Genomic DNA, 18,698 nt, shown 5'->3' with positions numbered 1-18,698 from the left:
AAATTCTCTCAAAATCTTCCAAGTTATTATAATGCTGAAATTAAAAACTGAGGTATACACAATATGAATAAAACAGATCAGTATGAAATCATTATTAAAATCAACTGTAAAACCAAAAGGATACAAATTGTCACCTAACATTTGACTGAGCAATTTGAAAGCAGAGAAATTGACTCCAATTTTATCATACTTGGTGTAAATATAAGAACACCTATTTAACTACTGTTAGATACCCTGAAAATATTATGCAGCTCCATGAAAGACTATTATACTATTCAGTTTCAACACACGACTTGCTCATGGCTGTGGTTCAGCCTATGAGTTATATTTTTAATGCATGTCTTACCCATAATAGAGACAAACTATTAAGATTATGATTATGTAATATAGTATTGATATATCAAAAAACAAAAATAAGAACAAAACAACTAATTTTCCAGCACATGTTGGAAGAAGCCGCGACAGAAGAGCAAGACTTAAAAGCTTTCAAAGGCAAAAATATGCCTAAATACAGTTTAAATACACACTTCAAAATCCTATTAGCCCTTATAACTTAAAATCAGTGAGCTCTTCCTGCTAAATGATTCCATACAAATAGCAATCCTTTTAAATGAAAGACTCTTTCTCTATAAGGTAACCTCAGAAAAGCCAGGTCATTGCTTTATTTATAGGAATAAACACATAACCTCTGAATACCTTTACAACAACACAAACTTCCCCTGTTTTATACATGTGTCAAAGTGTCCCATTTCAAAACGGAAAATCAATGGATGTATGGAGGGCAAATATTGGATATCAAATTAATGTCGTTTATATCCTTGTATATATAGTCTATTCAATTGAGAAATTAGGACTCTTGTTGAAAATGCTGCTAATTAAGAAGAAGCAAAAATACTGGAAATTGAGAGTAATTTACCAGTGTTTAATCACTATGAAAAACTATTATTAAATATATCATAAAAGATAAAATTATTTAATAAGTTGAAAAGCAGTGTGGTAATAAATCTGATAATTCGGAGCAGCCTCCTAAAGTTAATAATGAATTCTGGAAGTTAATCAACTAGCAAAACAGAGCTGGGGTATGTAATCTCTGTATTTCAAAATAGAATAGATAAATTTCCCTTACAAAGACAACACATTAAAAACCTTCATAATAAAAGCCCATGATGTACATGGACTTCTAATTAGTTAAAACTTAATAAGATTTCTAAGCAGCTACAAAAATGCTCATGGTAGCAGATGACAAATAGGCTCCTGCAAGTAAGATAAAGACATTTTGCAGTACTCTTCTGTTTAAATACCACTGAACATTCATGTGCTGAGCTAATTGAGCCATTAATCAAGTCTTCAGAAATTATTTTGCTATTGCAATACAGTATTAATAACCACATCTATAAATGATCAACCTCCTATTTACAGGATCAGGGAATCATAATCAAAGTGGGTTGGAAGTGACTTCCAGAGGTCATCCACTCCAGCCATCCAGTCCAGCCTCCTACTCAAAGCAGGGCTCTCACCAGCACCAGTGGCTCAGGTCAGCTGTGGCTGTGTCTCCTCAGTCTCCAGAGCTCTGATGGAGCTCCAGCACCCCCAGGCAGCCTGTGCCAGTGCTGCACCACCTCCCACTGAGGAAGCTGCTTCTGATGGCCAGGTGGGATCTCCCACGCTGCGATCTGCAGCCACTGCTGCCTCACCTGCCCCTGCAGAGAGGAGTTTGGCTCTGTTGTGTCCATAACTGCCCTGTAAGTGGTTCTGGGCAGTTCCCAGATGCCTCCTTGGCTGTCTCTTGGTGGGAGTCAACAAAGCCAGCTCCTTCAGCCTCAGCTCACATATACCCCAGACATATTTACACTTTTGTGCTGGACCCCATTCCCTTCCTCACATCTCTCTTGAAGTTAAGGGTTGCTGGCCACCAAACTGAGCATGGCTTTACAGTTGTAGCCTCAATAGTACCAGGTGAGATAGAATAACTTCCCACAATCAGTGGAATTCTTTTTTCTGTTCAAGTTCTTTATTGGATTAAAACCCTCCTGCAGGTGAATTGGATTAGTGCAGAAGAAGTGAGTGACTAAAGTAGATTTGTGTTTTTTGGTCTGTGATTCAACTGCAAGTCTTTTTCTCTTCTCCTATACATGTTCAAAAAATGCATGAAGTTGAAATAGGTGGCAAGGTTATGTTAGCACAAAGGGATAAAGGCACTTGAAAAAGATCTTGATGCCTTGTAGTTAATCGTTCCAGAATTATCAAAGTGGACATACTAGTATAGAGCCCTGCCCAGAAGACCTTCAGCACATTTGAAATGGCAGAACTGAGCTAGAGATAAGGTAAATGGTCATTCTGGTGAGGTCATACTGTTCTGGAAGGGCACAAAAGATGTGGTTAGTTATATCAGCAAGACCCTGAAAGATGTGCTGGTCAAAGAGGAGAAGGGAAAGAGTGTGCAAACTGAGACTCCAAAAGGCAGAAACCATGTCTGAGTGAATCATGTCTTCAATTTAGACCTGATCCTGGGCCCAGTTAACCATGCTTTGACCTCAGTAGACTCTCCTTATAGATAGAAAAAAAATGAAAACAAATTACCTACAAAGACTCCAAGCTATGAACCAGAAAGCCAGAAGGAAACACCAGAAACTGTGGAAAACTTGAAAAAAATCCCTAGAGACAGCACAATAAATCAGACTGTGAACTGAGACTCAATTAATATAAATAGTATTTAGTCCTATTTCTCCCAACAAGGAAGGTGCATTGTCCAAGCAGTGGCATGAGTTTATAGGGACCCCTGACTTGTTTTTCTGGAAAAACCAAACCAGATGTCACTCAATGGGCAGAGGAACATCAAGTGACTTAAAGTAACTGAAAATCCTTCCCATTACTGATCCCCTACAGCAAGTCAAGGAATTTCTCCAAGTTGAGCTCATGCGCTGACATTCAGGGAAGCAGATATCCCACTCAACCCAAAGGGTAAATTCCCAAAGGCAGGAGTCAGTCTGACTCTCTTGCATGTCTAGACTCATTTTAACATTAAAAAAAAAAACCTAAAAGGTAAAAAAAGCCCCACACCCAATATATAAACATTAAACTATCACCAAAAAGTTCCAAATGTGACCAGAATAACAGGTAATGTTTTTCAGGCTTTGAATATAGAGTGGCATTTTCAAACATCTGTCAGGACCTCTATGTCTCACAAAACAGAAATTTCCATTTTTTTAATGCTTTCCTTTTTTCCTTTTGTTTAAACAAAGTCAGAAATGAATTAAGCTGAATGAGGTCTTCTGCAACGCAATGGTCCCCAATACTGGTCCTTGCTTTTTTCACATCTGATAGGAAACTCATTGTCTAATTAGGCTTTTAAGTCAACGTCATGTTATATGCAATAACTCTTAAAAGGGACATGATACTGCCCTTATAATCCAAGAACTGAAATGATAGCCCATATATGGAGTCTTTTGTAAAAAGGAAATGGATCAACAAATAAACCACGCATCTCTTTAATCCTTTTGTAATTTTTCCTTCATTTCAGAAGTGATGATCCTTCATTAGATAACAAGTCAGAAAGAGTGATGCCTAAGGAAACCTTGGAACCAGAACAATAGTGAAAGGCAGCTTAGTAGAAACATCTATTTTATGAAGCAATAGAGATGGCTAAAGATAATGAAGACTGAGGAAGTACAGTCTTGAAAACTTGTGACTAAAGAATAATTACAAGATACGAAATTACCCATATTACATACTGCCTCTCTTCCTGTTCAGGTGAACAGTTAGCAAAGTTGGACTTAATTTCTTGTTCTGTGCAATCTTTAACTTCTGTTACCTCACCAGCCAAACTCCTCTTTACTTCTCAAGCCACCAGAAACTTAAAGACTCAACATAGGAACTCCTGTATAGTATTCCAAAATTCACCCAATATCTGTAAAAGCATTTTTAAAACCATACCCAAGTAAGCCTAAACATTGCTAAAGTAAATTTGTATTTCCTCAGAACAAGTATTCTGTTACAGGCTGCTTCCTCTATGTGTGCTTGCCTATGACTTTAACCTTCTTCATAGAAAATTCTTACTGACTTTACTGGGAGTTTCTCAGAAGAAATGAACATTTGATACTGCTGTGAATCCCAAACCAGAGTGGATTTCTTATCCACAATGTCTTCAAACACAAATTAACTCTGAATTTTTATGAAAAATTGAGTAGCAAAAGTATTTCAACACAAGATAGTAAATAATACAAATAATTTTCAGAAAGAAAGTTGCCATGCTTAACATTTGCTTTTAAATTATTAATGAAGAATTGCATTTGCAAGGGATGCTAACCCAGTCAAGGTCAAAGGAAATGCCTGAATTTATTTCATGTGACATGGACATAGTTATTTTTCTAAAGGTGGAATTTTCCATTGCATATACACCCTTCAATATATATCAGTGTTCTTCCCAAGATGGGAGACATTAACTTTTCATGCAGTACTTTGGAGTGATGAATTTTGTAAAGGAAACATTTCAAAGACTTTTGGAAATGCCCCAGGGAGAACTGAAAATTTAATAAGTCAATAGATGCACCTATAAAGATCCACATAAAGTAGAAATTTCATCTTAATTAGTTCTTTACACCTGTGCAAAGTCAGGTATCCCAACCAACAATCATAATAATGGGATTTTTACAGCTTCTTTCTCTTGCATAAAGAACTGCAAGAGGTGCTGAGGAGAAAAAAGAATCTAGGTCTGGGAAGTCTGATGCTAATAATTCAAATGATCTTGAGGCTCCATTGATTTCAATGCCCTTACCCAATTTAGACTAGCTAGGAATCTAACATCCCCTGATTAACTTGCTGCCATGATGAGCTGCTCTTAAAGGAAGCCAGAGATCTGCCTCATCTGCTCCACATACACTCACCAGAATAATATGGAGAGGCAGCAAGTCAGAAGGGTTAGGCTGCCTCCTTAAGGTCCAAACATTACAGAAATGGCCAATGAAAATGTTAAAGAACAAATTGACCCAGCTGCTGTACAAACTGGCTCCATATCCTGAAAGGTTAGAAGGCGAAGGTTATCTCTAGAGTCTAAAGAGCTCATTACCTGATTTTTTGGGGGATCAGTAGTATTGTGGGAAAGTGCAACACCTGGAAGGTGCCCATCGCCAGGAGGTTTCCCTGCCTCGGTGCCAGGGGAAACATGGGATGTGGTCAGCAGCTGAGCACTGACGGGACTGTAGCCATTGGAAGGCTGATGAATGTTGCTTGAGGCAGCATCTCCTTCATCTTCATCACCGGAGTCCGTAATCAGGATAAACTCAGCTTTAAAAAGGTCATTCTCCTGCATTTCTCCTTTGCTTGAATAACACCTCAGGGACTGGAAAGCCGTTCTGGTGCTGTCTGTATAGACAGTGGACACACAGTCTTGTTTGGCCTCACTCTTTAAGACCAGCTCATCAGAGACTGCGTCAGACTGCAAAAGATAAAAGGAAAAAGATCCCAATTAACTGCATTTTATTTGTGTTCCCCAAAATGTGAAGCAATTTTGGCTTTAGGTAGTGGCTGTCTCTGCACTACCAAAAGTGCAGTGGGTAAATGAAGAATTTAGGCATGAGTACACAGCAGAAGCCACTTCCCCGGGGAGTTCCAGCTTCCAGCCCCAGCCAGTGCTGTGGGGCTGCATTCCCAGCAACTCACAGAGCAACAGGGGGCTCTGGGCACAGCGATGGCCTGAGACACAACCGGCACAGAACCAGGCAGGAGGGTGCAGTCGAGCCGAAGGAGCTGTCAGACCACACTACACCAGACACGATGGGAAGGCACCCCAACCGCGGGATCCACAGAGCAGACAATGCTCCCCAGAGAAGTCTGACAGACAAATCTGGGACAAAACCTATACATATTCATGAAGAAACAAAGGCCCTTAAGACAAGGCATTCTTCGAAGAGAGCAAACAGACTCAGAGGTCAGAGAGCTTTACTGTATGTTCAAGCTTTGCAGCACAGACCACAATTGTTCCTTGTATTTTCTGCAATTTCCACATCCAGTATGTCACTTCTCAAGCATGCTTTGGATGAAAGCAGGAATAGTGCAGACTACACACATAACACACATATCATTAAAGCATTCAGTATTGAAACTGCTATTGTAAATCATGTTTCCCTCAGAGGAGGAATCAGGTAAATGAATAGATGTATTGTGTTCTGCAAGAAGCCTCCAGATGGAGCTCATATTTGACTGCTGATTGAGGAACACGCTTATTACAAATTTCCACTTCACTGGCAGCTCCATGAGTCCTGGAGTTCAGTTCTTAGAAAAAATATTGGACCACAAAGGGGCATACTACCATTATGAGTTTGACAGTGTTATTTTGATTATCTGATGTTGGTTGTTGAAATAATGTTCAGGTTCTAGACATTTTAGAAGAGGGACTAATCTGTGTTATGAAGGCCTTTACAACTGCATCAACTACCAGAGAAGTTTCCTCTGTCTACAGAGAAACACATGGAGATGGATGACAGCAAGACCTGATTCTGCTTTACCCTGAGCATTACTTATAACAAAACCAATACTGAGCAGCTGTAAATGTAACTAATGAGTTAAACCACCTGGGGATAATATTCCAGTTAATGTCTCTTCAAATACATCCATCCTTTGTCCAGACCTATCACCTATTTCGACAGACAAGACACTGAAATGCTGGAACATGTTCAGGTCAGAGGTCTGTGAACTCCTGTGAAAAGTTTCTTAGATGGAAAACCACCCAGAACTGCAGCCCCAGCAATATCCCAGGGAAAGAGCTTTTACAAAAAAGCACTAAATAAAAATAAGCACTAATATTAACCTGAGGATTGTGGTAGCCTTTCAAGCAGCATGGAATAAAATAACACATTAAATGTTGTGAGGCAGAAAAGGAATAAACAAACAAAGGGTTGACTAAAGGAAGGAGAGCCAGGAATGTTGTGCTGCTGGCTTCACCATTGCAGGAAATTACAGGGACAAGTTTTCCAAAATCAAAAGCTTGTTTCCACTTTAATGCATTACTATGCAGCTATGAAAGGAATTGGCACCTTTCTGGAAGCCACAGCATTGGCATTTGCTGAAACCAGCATCCAGTGAACAACTCCTGGTCAATTTCCATGTGATAACATTCCTTGCACACCACCTTTGCTGTCATGAAGATCTAGAAGGAATCCCTCTCATCTGCCATTGCATGACTGACAGAGCACAGAATTGAGATGATCAAGGGTTTCCTTCCAATATAATGTCTTCCAAAGGCAAAGCAAACTATTGAACAGACACTTGCCTTCTCCTGCACAATGATTCCCCATCTTGGTAATTAAACAAAGCACAAGCCAAGAAACCATTCAAGAGAAGGAGCTTCAATTCAGCAGTGCTCAGAATAAATTTTTCTTTATCTTTTGAAGAAATGAAAAAAGTAATGTAAACAAAAATCTACCTTATTTACAATTTTTTGGTTGCTCAGATCCTTTGGTTCCTCTGGAATTGTCACAAGGAACTTAGAGATATCCACAACCTCAAAATGAGTTGGAAGTTTTCCAATGGATGGTACAAATGTGAAGGTCAATGGTTTAGTCCCAGATTCTTGAGAAGAGACCTACAAAACACAAAATTAAATCAGCTTCTTTATCCAAATAAAAGCAATTGTTATGAGAGCTGAGATAATATGAATAACCTGAAATAATTAATCTACGTAACTTACATATCTGTTATTAACTCTACTGGTCATTGGTTTGGTGGGATTTTTTAATTGGCTAATTGTGTACTAAAGCCTTATTTAACAAACAAAATACTGCCTTGGTTATACTCATCAACATTCTCTATATTCTAGTGGTGTGGCACAGCAGACAGGAGAATTTTGTTTGATAGCTTGCTCTTTCAATTTTCCATAACAAAACCAGAAAACCATATTCAATCCATTTCAAGGTTGTTTTTATCGTTGTTTAACTCCACTTTAGTAGGAAAAAAATTCAATTATACCAGTGTATCTGGGTAAATTATAGCCCCTAGAGTATTTGCTTAACAAAAAACAAATTGGGAAAACTTTTGCTCTGCCAAAAAAAAAAAAAATGTTCATATTTTACATTTTCTAATGCAAATGCAGCTAATTCTGAGCAATATCTGTCATGGTTTGACACTGGCACAATGCCAGTGCCCCCATGAAAATGTGATCCCTCCCTTCAATGCTGTGAAGTGGAATCTAGAACAGAGCAAAGCAGGCTCAAGCTTAATAACAGGGAAAAAACTTTATTAAACTACTACTACAAAAGGAAAGAGAAAACTAAAGAAGGAGGGAAAAAAAACACACAAAGATCAAATGAAAACCTTGCAAAACATTCCTCCCCCCCTCCACCCAACTCCAACAAACCACAGTGAGACACAATCTGGACCCCAATCAGGTTTCCACCCTCCAGACAATCAATACTCAGTCCATCAAGGGAACAGAGTCTCTCCTGTGCCACAGACCCCCCAAGAAACACAGCTCCACATCCTGTGTTTCCATGTCACACATGGCACCACCCGGAGAAAAAGTTTGCCATGGTGACCCTTCTCCTTTCCATGCACAGTGCTCTCACCACCAATGCATAGATGGACAGACTGCTTTTAGGATTTTTCCTTTCAAGGATGCCCTGCCAAGAGGGGAGAAAACAACAGTTCAGTTTTTCATTGTTTGGGACCACAGTCCCCCCCATTTTCCCCTGGGGCCGAGGGCTCAAGAACAGAGATCTTCTTCTCTTCTCTTTCCTTTCCAGGGCAAGGGGGTGCCACCACAAACCCCCTAACCTTTTCTCTGTTCACTCCAATTTTGTCTTTTTCCCAGCTGAAGCAGGTCTCTTGACTCACTGGCATCCTCCCAAAACACAGTCCCTCTTGGAGGAGAAGATTGGTTCAGGTTGTGGCTAACATGGAAAAGTCCAGCCAAAAGCCACTCCTTGTCCCCCTCCCATCCAGAATTCCTCCTTCCAACATCCCAGGGTCCAAGGTGTCCCTCTTCCTCTCTTTCAAACCGAGGAGGGGAAGGAAAAAAATTCACAAGCTTTCATTTCTCAAGGAAGGGTTAAAAGTCCAAACTCCCAGGATGGCTCGATGCCCGGACATCCAGCAACTCCCACGCACTGGGCACCTTGCAGCAGCTCCCCTCGCTCCTCCTTCCTCGTGGTGGAATTGCTGACAGAACTGCTGCTGTCTCTTTCTCTCTCCCTCTCGGGAGAGGAACTCTGGGAGGGGGGGAATGGAGACATCCCAGATTTCTTCCACCCTTCCATCTGCAGGGGCCAGCCCGGTTCCAGTCCCTCCACCCTTGGGGCCTACCTTTCTTAGGCCATGGGGCTTCCCCTCTCCCACCCAGCTCGTGGCTGGGCAGGGGAGGTTTGCACTGCACACTGACCAGAACCAAAGAGAGCGAGTTCCCCTGGGAATTCTGCTTTTAACCCTCTGTGTTCTCAGAGGTGTGTCCACCTTCAATTGGTCAACATCTAAATTGACCTCTTCCTTCCGGAAAAAATTCTCTTTCCGTGTCAAACCACGACAATATCAAAAATTAATTGTGATTTAAGTATCTTCTCAGTTTTTTGGGGACTTTCCAGCCACATACTCCAACTAGTTACTTGTTCCTCCCTTTCCTGTTTGCCCTCTCAGTAGGCCTGTGTATATACGACCTGAATCTGCCAAAGACAAGAGAGACTAAAGGAAGGCAATTTCACCTAAATATTCCATTTTATCACAGTGCTCTCTGATCACTTGAATCCCCTTCACAGGAGATGAAACAGGAAAAATAAGTCCACATCATCATAAAACTCTCAGTTGCTTTGCCAGATATCAGGAAGAGGAACTGTACATGCCTTTGCTAGATAAAGAGAACCACTCCCCAAACGATGAAACATGCTGACTTTCCCACTATTGTTGGTGTAAAAAAAAATTTTTTTGATTCAAAACTATGGAGTACATTGATATTCCTTTGTTATATAACCTGATGTAAATCTTATGACTGTTAATTGTCTTTTCAATGAACTCTAATATGCACAGGGTTGAAGTATATTGAATCATCAGGAAAACAGGATTATTGCTTCAGCTCCTTTTTTTTTTTTTCTGCTTGCTTGTTTAAGGTGAAACAAATTGAAGAGCTATGACTCTCATTATGCTTCTTTGTAATTTACATCCATAAGTAAATAGCAATTATAGAACAGAGTGGAATTATGGTTTACATTTCTTGATAATCTTGTGGCTGGAACATTAAAATTATGGACACAGATTTCCAGTTTTTAAAAACTCTAGGCAAATATTAGTTACTTCTACTAACAGCTGCCTCCTGGAGTGCCTGGGCAAAACAGAGGCAGGTTATTTGTAGAAATGCTGTCAACTACTCTTTCCTCTACAGTTTGGAAAACTGCTCTCTCGGACACATCCAGGTGTGCAGGTACAAGGTGCTCTCTTACTTTTACTTCCCCCTCCATTTCACACAAGTGACCAAGCACTGGAGTATATAATGCACGTCCTGAATCAACAGCGAAAGAGTAACAGCTAAATGCTGCACCATGCCAGGAGCCTGGGTTGTTATTTTGTGTGGAGGAGAAACAACAGCTCTGTCCTTCTCTCAGGAGCTAAGGTACATGACTCTGATCATTGCTTTTCATAAAAGACCAACACAATTTTTAAATATTATTAGGTAGTGCAATAAACACTTGGTCCTTGCACCTGATGAAAGCTAGCCGAGTACCATCAGTACCCAAGGACGCACTCGCTAGCGAGCAGCTGCCAGTCCCTGCGACACAGCCAGGGATGCAGCCTGCAGCCCAGCACCTGCTGCACCCAAAGGTGCCTGCAAGGTGCAGGATTGCCTGCACACAGGCAGGAGCATCACCTCAGCATTAGTTATTTCTGTACAGCTGACACAATTGACGGCAGTATTACACTGTGCCTGGGTCTACATTAAAATCAGCTAGAAATGGCCTTTGCTTTCCTGAAAGCCTGTAGTTTTGCTTTCATTTTCTCTTTCTAATTAGGAAGTGCAGCTGATGAGCTGATGACTTTGGCTACCTTGGATGTCTTTAAAAACATTTTCCCCTTCTACTTCACCCTCTAGTCATGCTCTTGTTTTGACACTTGACAGAAGCTGTCCTGTATCACTGGACATTCTTGAATCAGAGAGCAAAATATTCCTTATAAAAGGAAGAGAGGGAACAAGTGTGCAAATAGTAAGCCCAAACACAAACAGATTAATGGCAAATTCCAATATAATGTGTCAGCATTGCTAAACTCTCAAGACTTTATCTGCATATTTGTAATGAAGAAATACAAACAAGAAATTGGACTGGAGGCTCAAGACTGTTGCATAGTAATGGAGACATCTTGATATCACCTTATTTTGCATATGTCTTACCCTGCACTTCCAATTTTATTGCTTTGGTGGAAAAAACACAGAGAAAACCTTGCTGTCTTTGGCCTAAAGACATTGTGGAAATAATCACCAAAATTGCTTGCAAGCTAAAACTATGGTTGGAAAATACATAAAAATAGACAAACAAGATTTTTTTTTTTCAGGTAAGAGATGCCATTAAATCGTGGCACTATTAATTATATACTAGTGTATATTATTTTCTTAGAGTTTAGAAAGCATACACAAGCAAATACAATTACTGGATTTCAGACAGTTTCAAGCTGCTAGATACTGCACTAAGCAGTGACAGGACCGTGCTCCTCTTAGTTTCACTCTTAGCAATTGAGAAACAGGCACTCCCAGCTGGTAAAACTGGTCATGCAACCTAAGCTGCTTCACAGAAACCTAGACAAGCAAATATAACACAACTAGCCAGAAAACACAAACATTGCCACTGAGGGAAAACAAAAGAGAAATATTCATTGCTTTAAATTAAGTGCTTACTTCCATTTTACAGATTTTTTTTTTAAATACGTAAAAGTACTTCGACATTTTAAAATTCAAATTTTTATTGAACAATGCAGAGTGAAAGTAACTACTTCCTTCTTTAAGGTAGAAAAAAGATTTTTGCACCTTTTTTATACGCTCATCTTATTTACCATCTCTCTCTCTGGCTGATGTTTCTAAACTTGAAGAACTGAAAAGAAATGAACAGGCTGGATTTCCAGCACTTCATTACATCTATTAATAGTCACTCTGATATGTAGAGGTAAACAATAAAGAAAAAAGTTTAAAAATCAAATATATATTAAAAATATATTAAACTTCTTATCATCTTTTCTCCATAATCAGTAGTAACAGCAGAGGTAATTCAATATCATACATTCCCTGCTGCTGGAATTCACTTGAATCAGTACAGTTACAGTGGCAGAAAAGTACCAAATGTGACATCTATTGAATTCAATACTAAGGAATTCTGGTTTATATTATATAACCAATATAATGCACAGGAAATAACTTATTGTTTATAAATTCAGCCTTCACATTAATTAGGTTTTTGAAGAATACAAATTATAGAATTTAATATTAATAACCTTTGAATATCCACTGGTGTTTATTGGCAGCTGCATAATATATTGCCAAAAAGCTTCAAAACAAAAATTTATTCTAGATTACTTCCATGAGCTCCTATGTCATCAATTTACAAACAGTTTGTTGCATAATTAATACCATCAATTTACAGCTGCCCTGGGGATAGTAAATTAAATTATATTAATTATTGTTTTCATTACCACAGCTTCTGTAGTCCTTATTTGTAGAGACCATTTTTATCATCTTGGTTACCTTATGAACACAAATGAACACTTCTTTTTAATCTCTCATATGCTCTATATGCATTCAGCATACTGCCTATTTTGTAATTTAAATAGAGGTTCTATTGTCAATGATTGCTTCTCAGGACTTCCTTCTGGAATACAGATTGCTAAAGTGAAATTCAATATGCTGGTTCACGTTACCACTTCTTCCACTGATTTGTTAATGTAAGTCATTCCATTAATAAAACAACACCCTGAGAAAACCTCAGACTTGAAAAATCTAGTTCTTCCTTTGAAGATACTTATTTGTTTAAAGGACAGAAAAGGAAATTACGAGTAAATAATAGCAAAATAACAAGCATGTACATTATGAAATAGAAATATGTTGACTGAAGCACTGTTTTGGTCAGGGCACTAATTCACATGCCCACAATTCCTGAGAGATAAATATAGCTCTGACACTCAGAGAGAGCACACCATTCACCCAGCCAGGGAGAGGGGCCATCCAAAAACACAGCCTGAGTTCTGTAATCTCTCCCTAAACTCCTTTTCTATGTTCTGACTAAAGTCAAACCATAGAGACATTTTCTCCTCCTCAAGACAGAAAAATCTAGTCAGATGGAATTACCAATGAATGAGGTGTAAGAATCTTCAGCCTATCTTCATATCCTGACTCATTATAGCTATCACAATAACCTAATATGGATTAGCTGTTTATTGTGTAATATGAGCTCTGGCTTTTCTAAAACCTTTTACAAACAGCAGCAGATGATCATATGAACACCAACTTTCTCTCTGTGAGACTTCAGAGGAAAAAAGCTAAACCCATTCCGAAAGTCCAGAATGGAATTACAGTCAAGATGAAGTTTGTGCCAAAGTTCCCAAGGACAGCTGTGGTCCAGAAGGTTCCCCAAGCTTTATGATATGCCCATTTTATCACCTTCAGCAAATCATTTGTGCTCTTCTTTCATTACATCAATACACTCAAATGCAGACAAGTATCTTTTAAAAATTAATGTGTGATGTGTGTAAAGCACTAGAAAGAGCAAATGAACAATAGTATAAAATTTTAATCTATTATTCAAAATGCAAGAGCTCATTCAGACTAAGTGGTTTTTTTCAGACATCATTTTAATTAGCTCTTCATCCCAGCAGACTTTATATAACTGTAATTGCTCTTTGATACTGCTCTACACATATGCAGCTAAATTTGAAGAAAAGTAAGTAAAAATAACATTTCATTTCCTCCTTTTGCTAAGGACAAATACCTTGCCTGTTATGCTTACTTGACTTCATTAAATGCAGTATGACTAAATGGTCATAAAATATTAGACCCTAAGATGACCTGGGTCTTTAAATCATATTTATATCACCACTGACACCCTTAAATGGCTTATTTGTTTCTAATCTCCAAAACTTCTTAAGAAGCAACATCTCCCAAGTTAAAACACTGTGTTGTACCATCACCCAGGCACCAAACCATGGCTAGGTTGTCCCAGACCCAGACTGCCCCTTGCTTCTCCCTCAGCAGGTAATCACCTCTTCCTTCTGGCTGTCCTGTGTTCATTTTACTTTGTGGATCAATCAGAAATTAAGCTGAAATACTGTTGATGATTTTTCACTAGTGTGGCCAGGCTTGCCATCCGGCCTTCCATAGAAGGCAGTCAAAGACTGACAAAAGTAGACTGGAAAAGTTTGAAGGCAAAAGAAAATGTTTTAAAAATCAAAATAAAACAAAAACTGGTGCTGTCTAACATGCACATGGGCTGGTTATCAAGTATTTTTATATTGTTCATTGTCAGAAGACTTCTGAGGAAATGTGAGACTTCAGATTAAATCCAGTGCCTGCAGATAAAGAAAAATATCTGCCTGGAAACTGGAGTCCTTACAAGGTCATAGGACTTATGCCCTCATATGTAGAGCATTCATACTAGCACATTATCAGATACATTTAAAAACTGATATACCTAATATATGCTTATGCAATGTCATACCTCTGCCCAAGAAAAAAGGCTGCACACTGGTTAATCACATTAGTATAGCAGTGAGGCAAAACAGATCCTGATTTTCCAGTCCATTTTTTAACAATTCCGACTTGATTACTCAGTGAGAAATTGAAAGTTATAATTTATTCTTTTTTCCTGTAAGTTTCTTGCAATTTCAGCCCTGTAAGAGTCCCAAAATGCTGCTCTTACCCTCACAGTAACCTTAAAGCACATTCTCATTAATCTATATGACATAATTCCCCTCATTGTGTTTTCCCAAAAGCCTATGCGTATCAATAAGAGGATGTTGTTTTCAAAGCAAGCACTGGGAGAATAAACAAATCCCTACTTACATCTGTCAGAGTTGAGACATCAGTCTTGTGGGATGATGCTAGCATGGAACTTCAATTTTATAGTATCACACATCAGCCATTTGCCTTTGGTGTCACCAAATGTCTGAGCGGTTGAGGACTGGAGGGGTTCCAGCCAGGGCAGCTCCCTCCCCACAGAGCTGAGGCTCGTGTGTGGTGAGCTCTGCCACCACACACTGAGCCCTGCCAGCCCTGCCCATGGCACCAGAGGAGAATCAAGCCTAGAGGTGCAGCCAGCACAGGTGAGCATTTCTACTGTTCTCCTTTCAAGAACACAACAGTGATATTGTTGCAAGCAATGCATTTTGGAAGCAGCTGATGTGCAGCATCACAGCTGTGCCTGCACATACCCCTGCATGTGTTGAAAACTTACTGATAGAATGACAGAATAATCTGAGTTGGAAAGGACCCATAAGGATCAATGAGTCCAGCTCATTCTTTGTGTTGTGACTGGCCAAGGATTGAACCTACAACCTTGGCATTCTTAGCATATGCTTTAACAAATTCAGCTAATCTCCTAGCAGACCATTAATTTTGTACAATGGATTACCTACAGAGTGACTCCAGAAAAAGGATATATATGTGCTAATACCACATGTCATGCTTTCATAATTTGAAGACTGTTGAAGAAAAACAAGGGATTTTAAAAGATGCTTCCAAAAGTACAAGGACAAGATAATAGCAGAAGCCTTGAAAGTGCAAGTGTGGAATAGAAGCCTTAGGGTTACAAGCACAAATCATTAATAATAAGTTGTTACTCACTACAGGAATGTAACCTTGTGTGCTGGTATTAAGGATAACAGAGCAAGCAAAGAACCAGTATCTGGCATACATAAAACATACCAAACACCATCAAATTTAGATATAGGATGTGCTGGCTGATGAAGGAGGAACAAGTAAACTGTTAACAAAGACAGTAACTTCAAGTGGGCCCAAAGCACAGGGTAAGCCCCACCATCAACATCACCCACCTTCCTGCAAACTCCTGTAGATGCTGGCAGCTTCCATAAAAATGCATAGAAAATAAAAGTGGTAGAAATGAGAAAGTTGTCTAGGTTGCTTTCATCTGTGAGGTCATTGGGAACGAGCTGCAATAATAGGATCATTTGGACTTTAAGTGTATGTCTGTACCTAGACGACATCACAATATATTAAGTCCCATGAATGTGAGAGTTTGTGTGAACTTCAGTACAATGAGGAGGTGTTAAGAAAAAACAGATTGAAGAGAGGGTAAGTGTGAGAGGTAGTACACAAAAGTCTTTCCCAAATGGATAAACTCAGGGGATTAATGGTCTGGTTGAATACAAAATATATAATAAATTCAGAATACCTGGCATCAGCCCAAGACCACCAGGACATACTGGAATCAGCAATGAACAAGTTGAACCCCTCCCTGTATCTGCTGTACACAGACAAAGACTGCAGGATTACACATACAGGTCACTTTCCTAGAAGCCAAAGGCATAGTAATAAATCCTTCTACTTCTGCACAAAGTGCTGTGGCTCCAGCTGGGCATGAGTTAGCTCATGAGGGTTTGAGAAAGCTGCTTGAGTAACAAAACACACCCTGTGAAAAATTATCTGTTTTAATAACAACAGCCTCGTTCTCTTAATATCTTGACTAACAAAAGGGTTCGTATAAATGTTGTTTTTGAGAAGTGTTTCCTTCAACATGTTCCTGTCAGGGAAAAGGGAATTAATAACATTGTAACTTTGTGTTTTGATTGCTAATTTTGCTATTAAAGTAACTAGAAATTTTTGCATCTTCTCTATATGTGCTTCTCTAGCTTGCATGAGTTGTACAAGATATCTGTTCTTACTGCCCTTGAGGTTTGGTAGTGATTTGGATACAGCAGATGAGACTGAGCATTTCCCACCTGTGCAAGGTTTCTGCTCAGTTTTGAAGCACTGCTTTGCTGATTTGCTTAGATGCAACAGACGGAGGACTGGTACAGCCTCTCTTTAGCAAATGAGTTACACTTCAAACTTCTCCAGGTTAACAGCTGTGTGTGAAATCCCTCATGGATGCTTATGAGGATATGCTGGATGCCAGGGCTCTCAGTGCTTCGGGGAAAACTTGCTGTTAGCAAGAGCACTTCAGCAATATTTTGGCAAACACAACATCATTTGTTTCACAAAAGTATTTTCTCTGTGTTTCCCCAGGTATTACTCTATCCAAAACACTTCAGCTCAGTGTGAACACCCCAGTCATCCAAGTCTGACAGGAAGAAATGAACAACCATGGCCCTTTGTACCATGGTCACCTGTTAATTGTAGCATTTACTCTAAAAAAAATTGTCCTCAAACCCAAAGGACTACAGCTTCAGGTTCAAATTCATTCTCACTGCCAGCACTTTCAGCAAAGAAAATTCTTTCCAGGAGGGGATACAAGACGGTTTCCAACACTCCCCCATCAGAGACTGCAGCTACCTCTGTAAGATTTAATGGTCCCATTCCCATGCCCCAGGTTAACAGATCCTGTCATTACCTCCTGCCCCGATACAACCAACGAGCTCCACCTGCTCTCATCAAAACACCAAAATGCAGTGATATGCTCATACACAACCTGCAGCTACTACATGCCTGTCTCCACTGACAGCTGTCTCCTCATTTTGATTTTCTGATTTCCTAAAAGTTTCCTTTTCCTCTAATATTCCTCTTTTATTACTGCTGTCTGTTGTCAGCTAAAGAAAACTTGTTAAAAGTACATTTAAGTTCTTCATGGATTTTCAGTTTAGTTTATTAAAATATTTTCATTCTTTAAAACTGTAGAAAGTAAGGTATTTTGAGAGTTAAAATGTTTTGGACAAGTTTCATTTAATTGGAAAGTAAATATTCATTCAAAAATAGTTGATCTGGCAGGAGGAAGATAAAGGGTGATGTGATTTGCTTCTGGCAGCACAGTTTCTTTCCTGTGTTTGGACTCTGCTATTACTATTATTTTAAAATAAGAATCACATTTTCAAGAGGTATCTCCTTTCCCAAACTGCTAGAACTTGTGTCTGGGCACTGGTACTCCTGAAGAACTATATTTTTGGAGCAGGGATGCAAAGAATATTAAGAAAGAGTTGTGTTAAATTTTCAAAAGGCCATACAGCTGCCACCCACATGCCAATGATAGATAATAGCATATCTTTCATGCTTTGGTGTTATCTCACTAAATGATCATGATACACTCTCAAATATGTTTTCCAAGATTCAAAAAACCATCTGGCCTCTGGATTTAACAAGCTTTTTTTATCAGTCAGGAAAGGGTATTTTGAAAAAAGAAAAGCAACACTGTCATAGATTTCAAATTAAAACCTTAGTCTGTATCCACTAATATATGACCAGACTGGGGGCTTCTAGTTAATCTGACATTTTTTTTCTACTGTCATTTCAGACAGCAGTGAAAGTCTTGTAATACCAGCTAGCCCATATTCCTCAGCTCCCTTCCATAAATAAGAGAACAGAGTTCTCATCGATGGTACATTAGGGATACATAGAGTACTCTGGAAATATCTGCTGCTAAATTTTCAACCTTTAAATAAAGTACACATAGGGGAAGGCAGTTAATATTTTAATCTCTAAGAAATGGATTATTTCCTCTTGTATTATCAGCAATAGGCTTCCCATCACATGCTGCACCCTTTACAGTCATCTGTGCCAGGCATTTAACAAATAATCA

At 39.1% G+C, this 18,698-nt stretch overlaps 1 protein-coding gene across 19 annotated transcripts in view; it reads right to left on the bottom strand.

Moving 5' to 3' along the window:
• The window catches only part of MLIP (muscular LMNA interacting protein), a 108,371-nt gene that overhangs the window by 53,165 nt on the left and 36,508 nt on the right, over positions 1-18,698 (bottom strand). For 17 of the 19 annotated variants that reach the window (XM_085574644.1, XM_085574633.1, XM_021551162.3 and 14 more), the window contains exons 2-3: positions 7,421-7,579; positions 5,066-5,434 (exon numbers count right to left, since the gene is read on the bottom strand). In XM_085574644.1, the coding sequence (XP_085430770.1) occupies positions 5,066-5,308 (243 nt within the window). In that variant the 5' untranslated portion in view covers positions 5,309-5,434; positions 7,421-7,579. Of the gene's footprint in view, positions 1-5,065; positions 5,435-7,420; positions 7,580-8,766; positions 9,272-15,013; positions 18,689-18,698 lie in introns of those variants that run through there. The other 2 variants (XM_085574635.1, XM_085574634.1) reach the window with 2 other exon arrangements.

This window comes from Lonchura striata, chromosome 3 (genome assembly GCF_050655825.1).
Source record: "Lonchura striata isolate lonStrDom1 chromosome 3, ASM5065582v1, whole genome shotgun sequence".
Taxonomy (NCBI): domain Eukaryota; kingdom Metazoa; phylum Chordata; class Aves; order Passeriformes; family Estrildidae; genus Lonchura; species Lonchura striata.
Note: the sequence above shows the minus strand (reverse complement) of the source record. Positions and strands in the feature narration are given on the sequence as shown.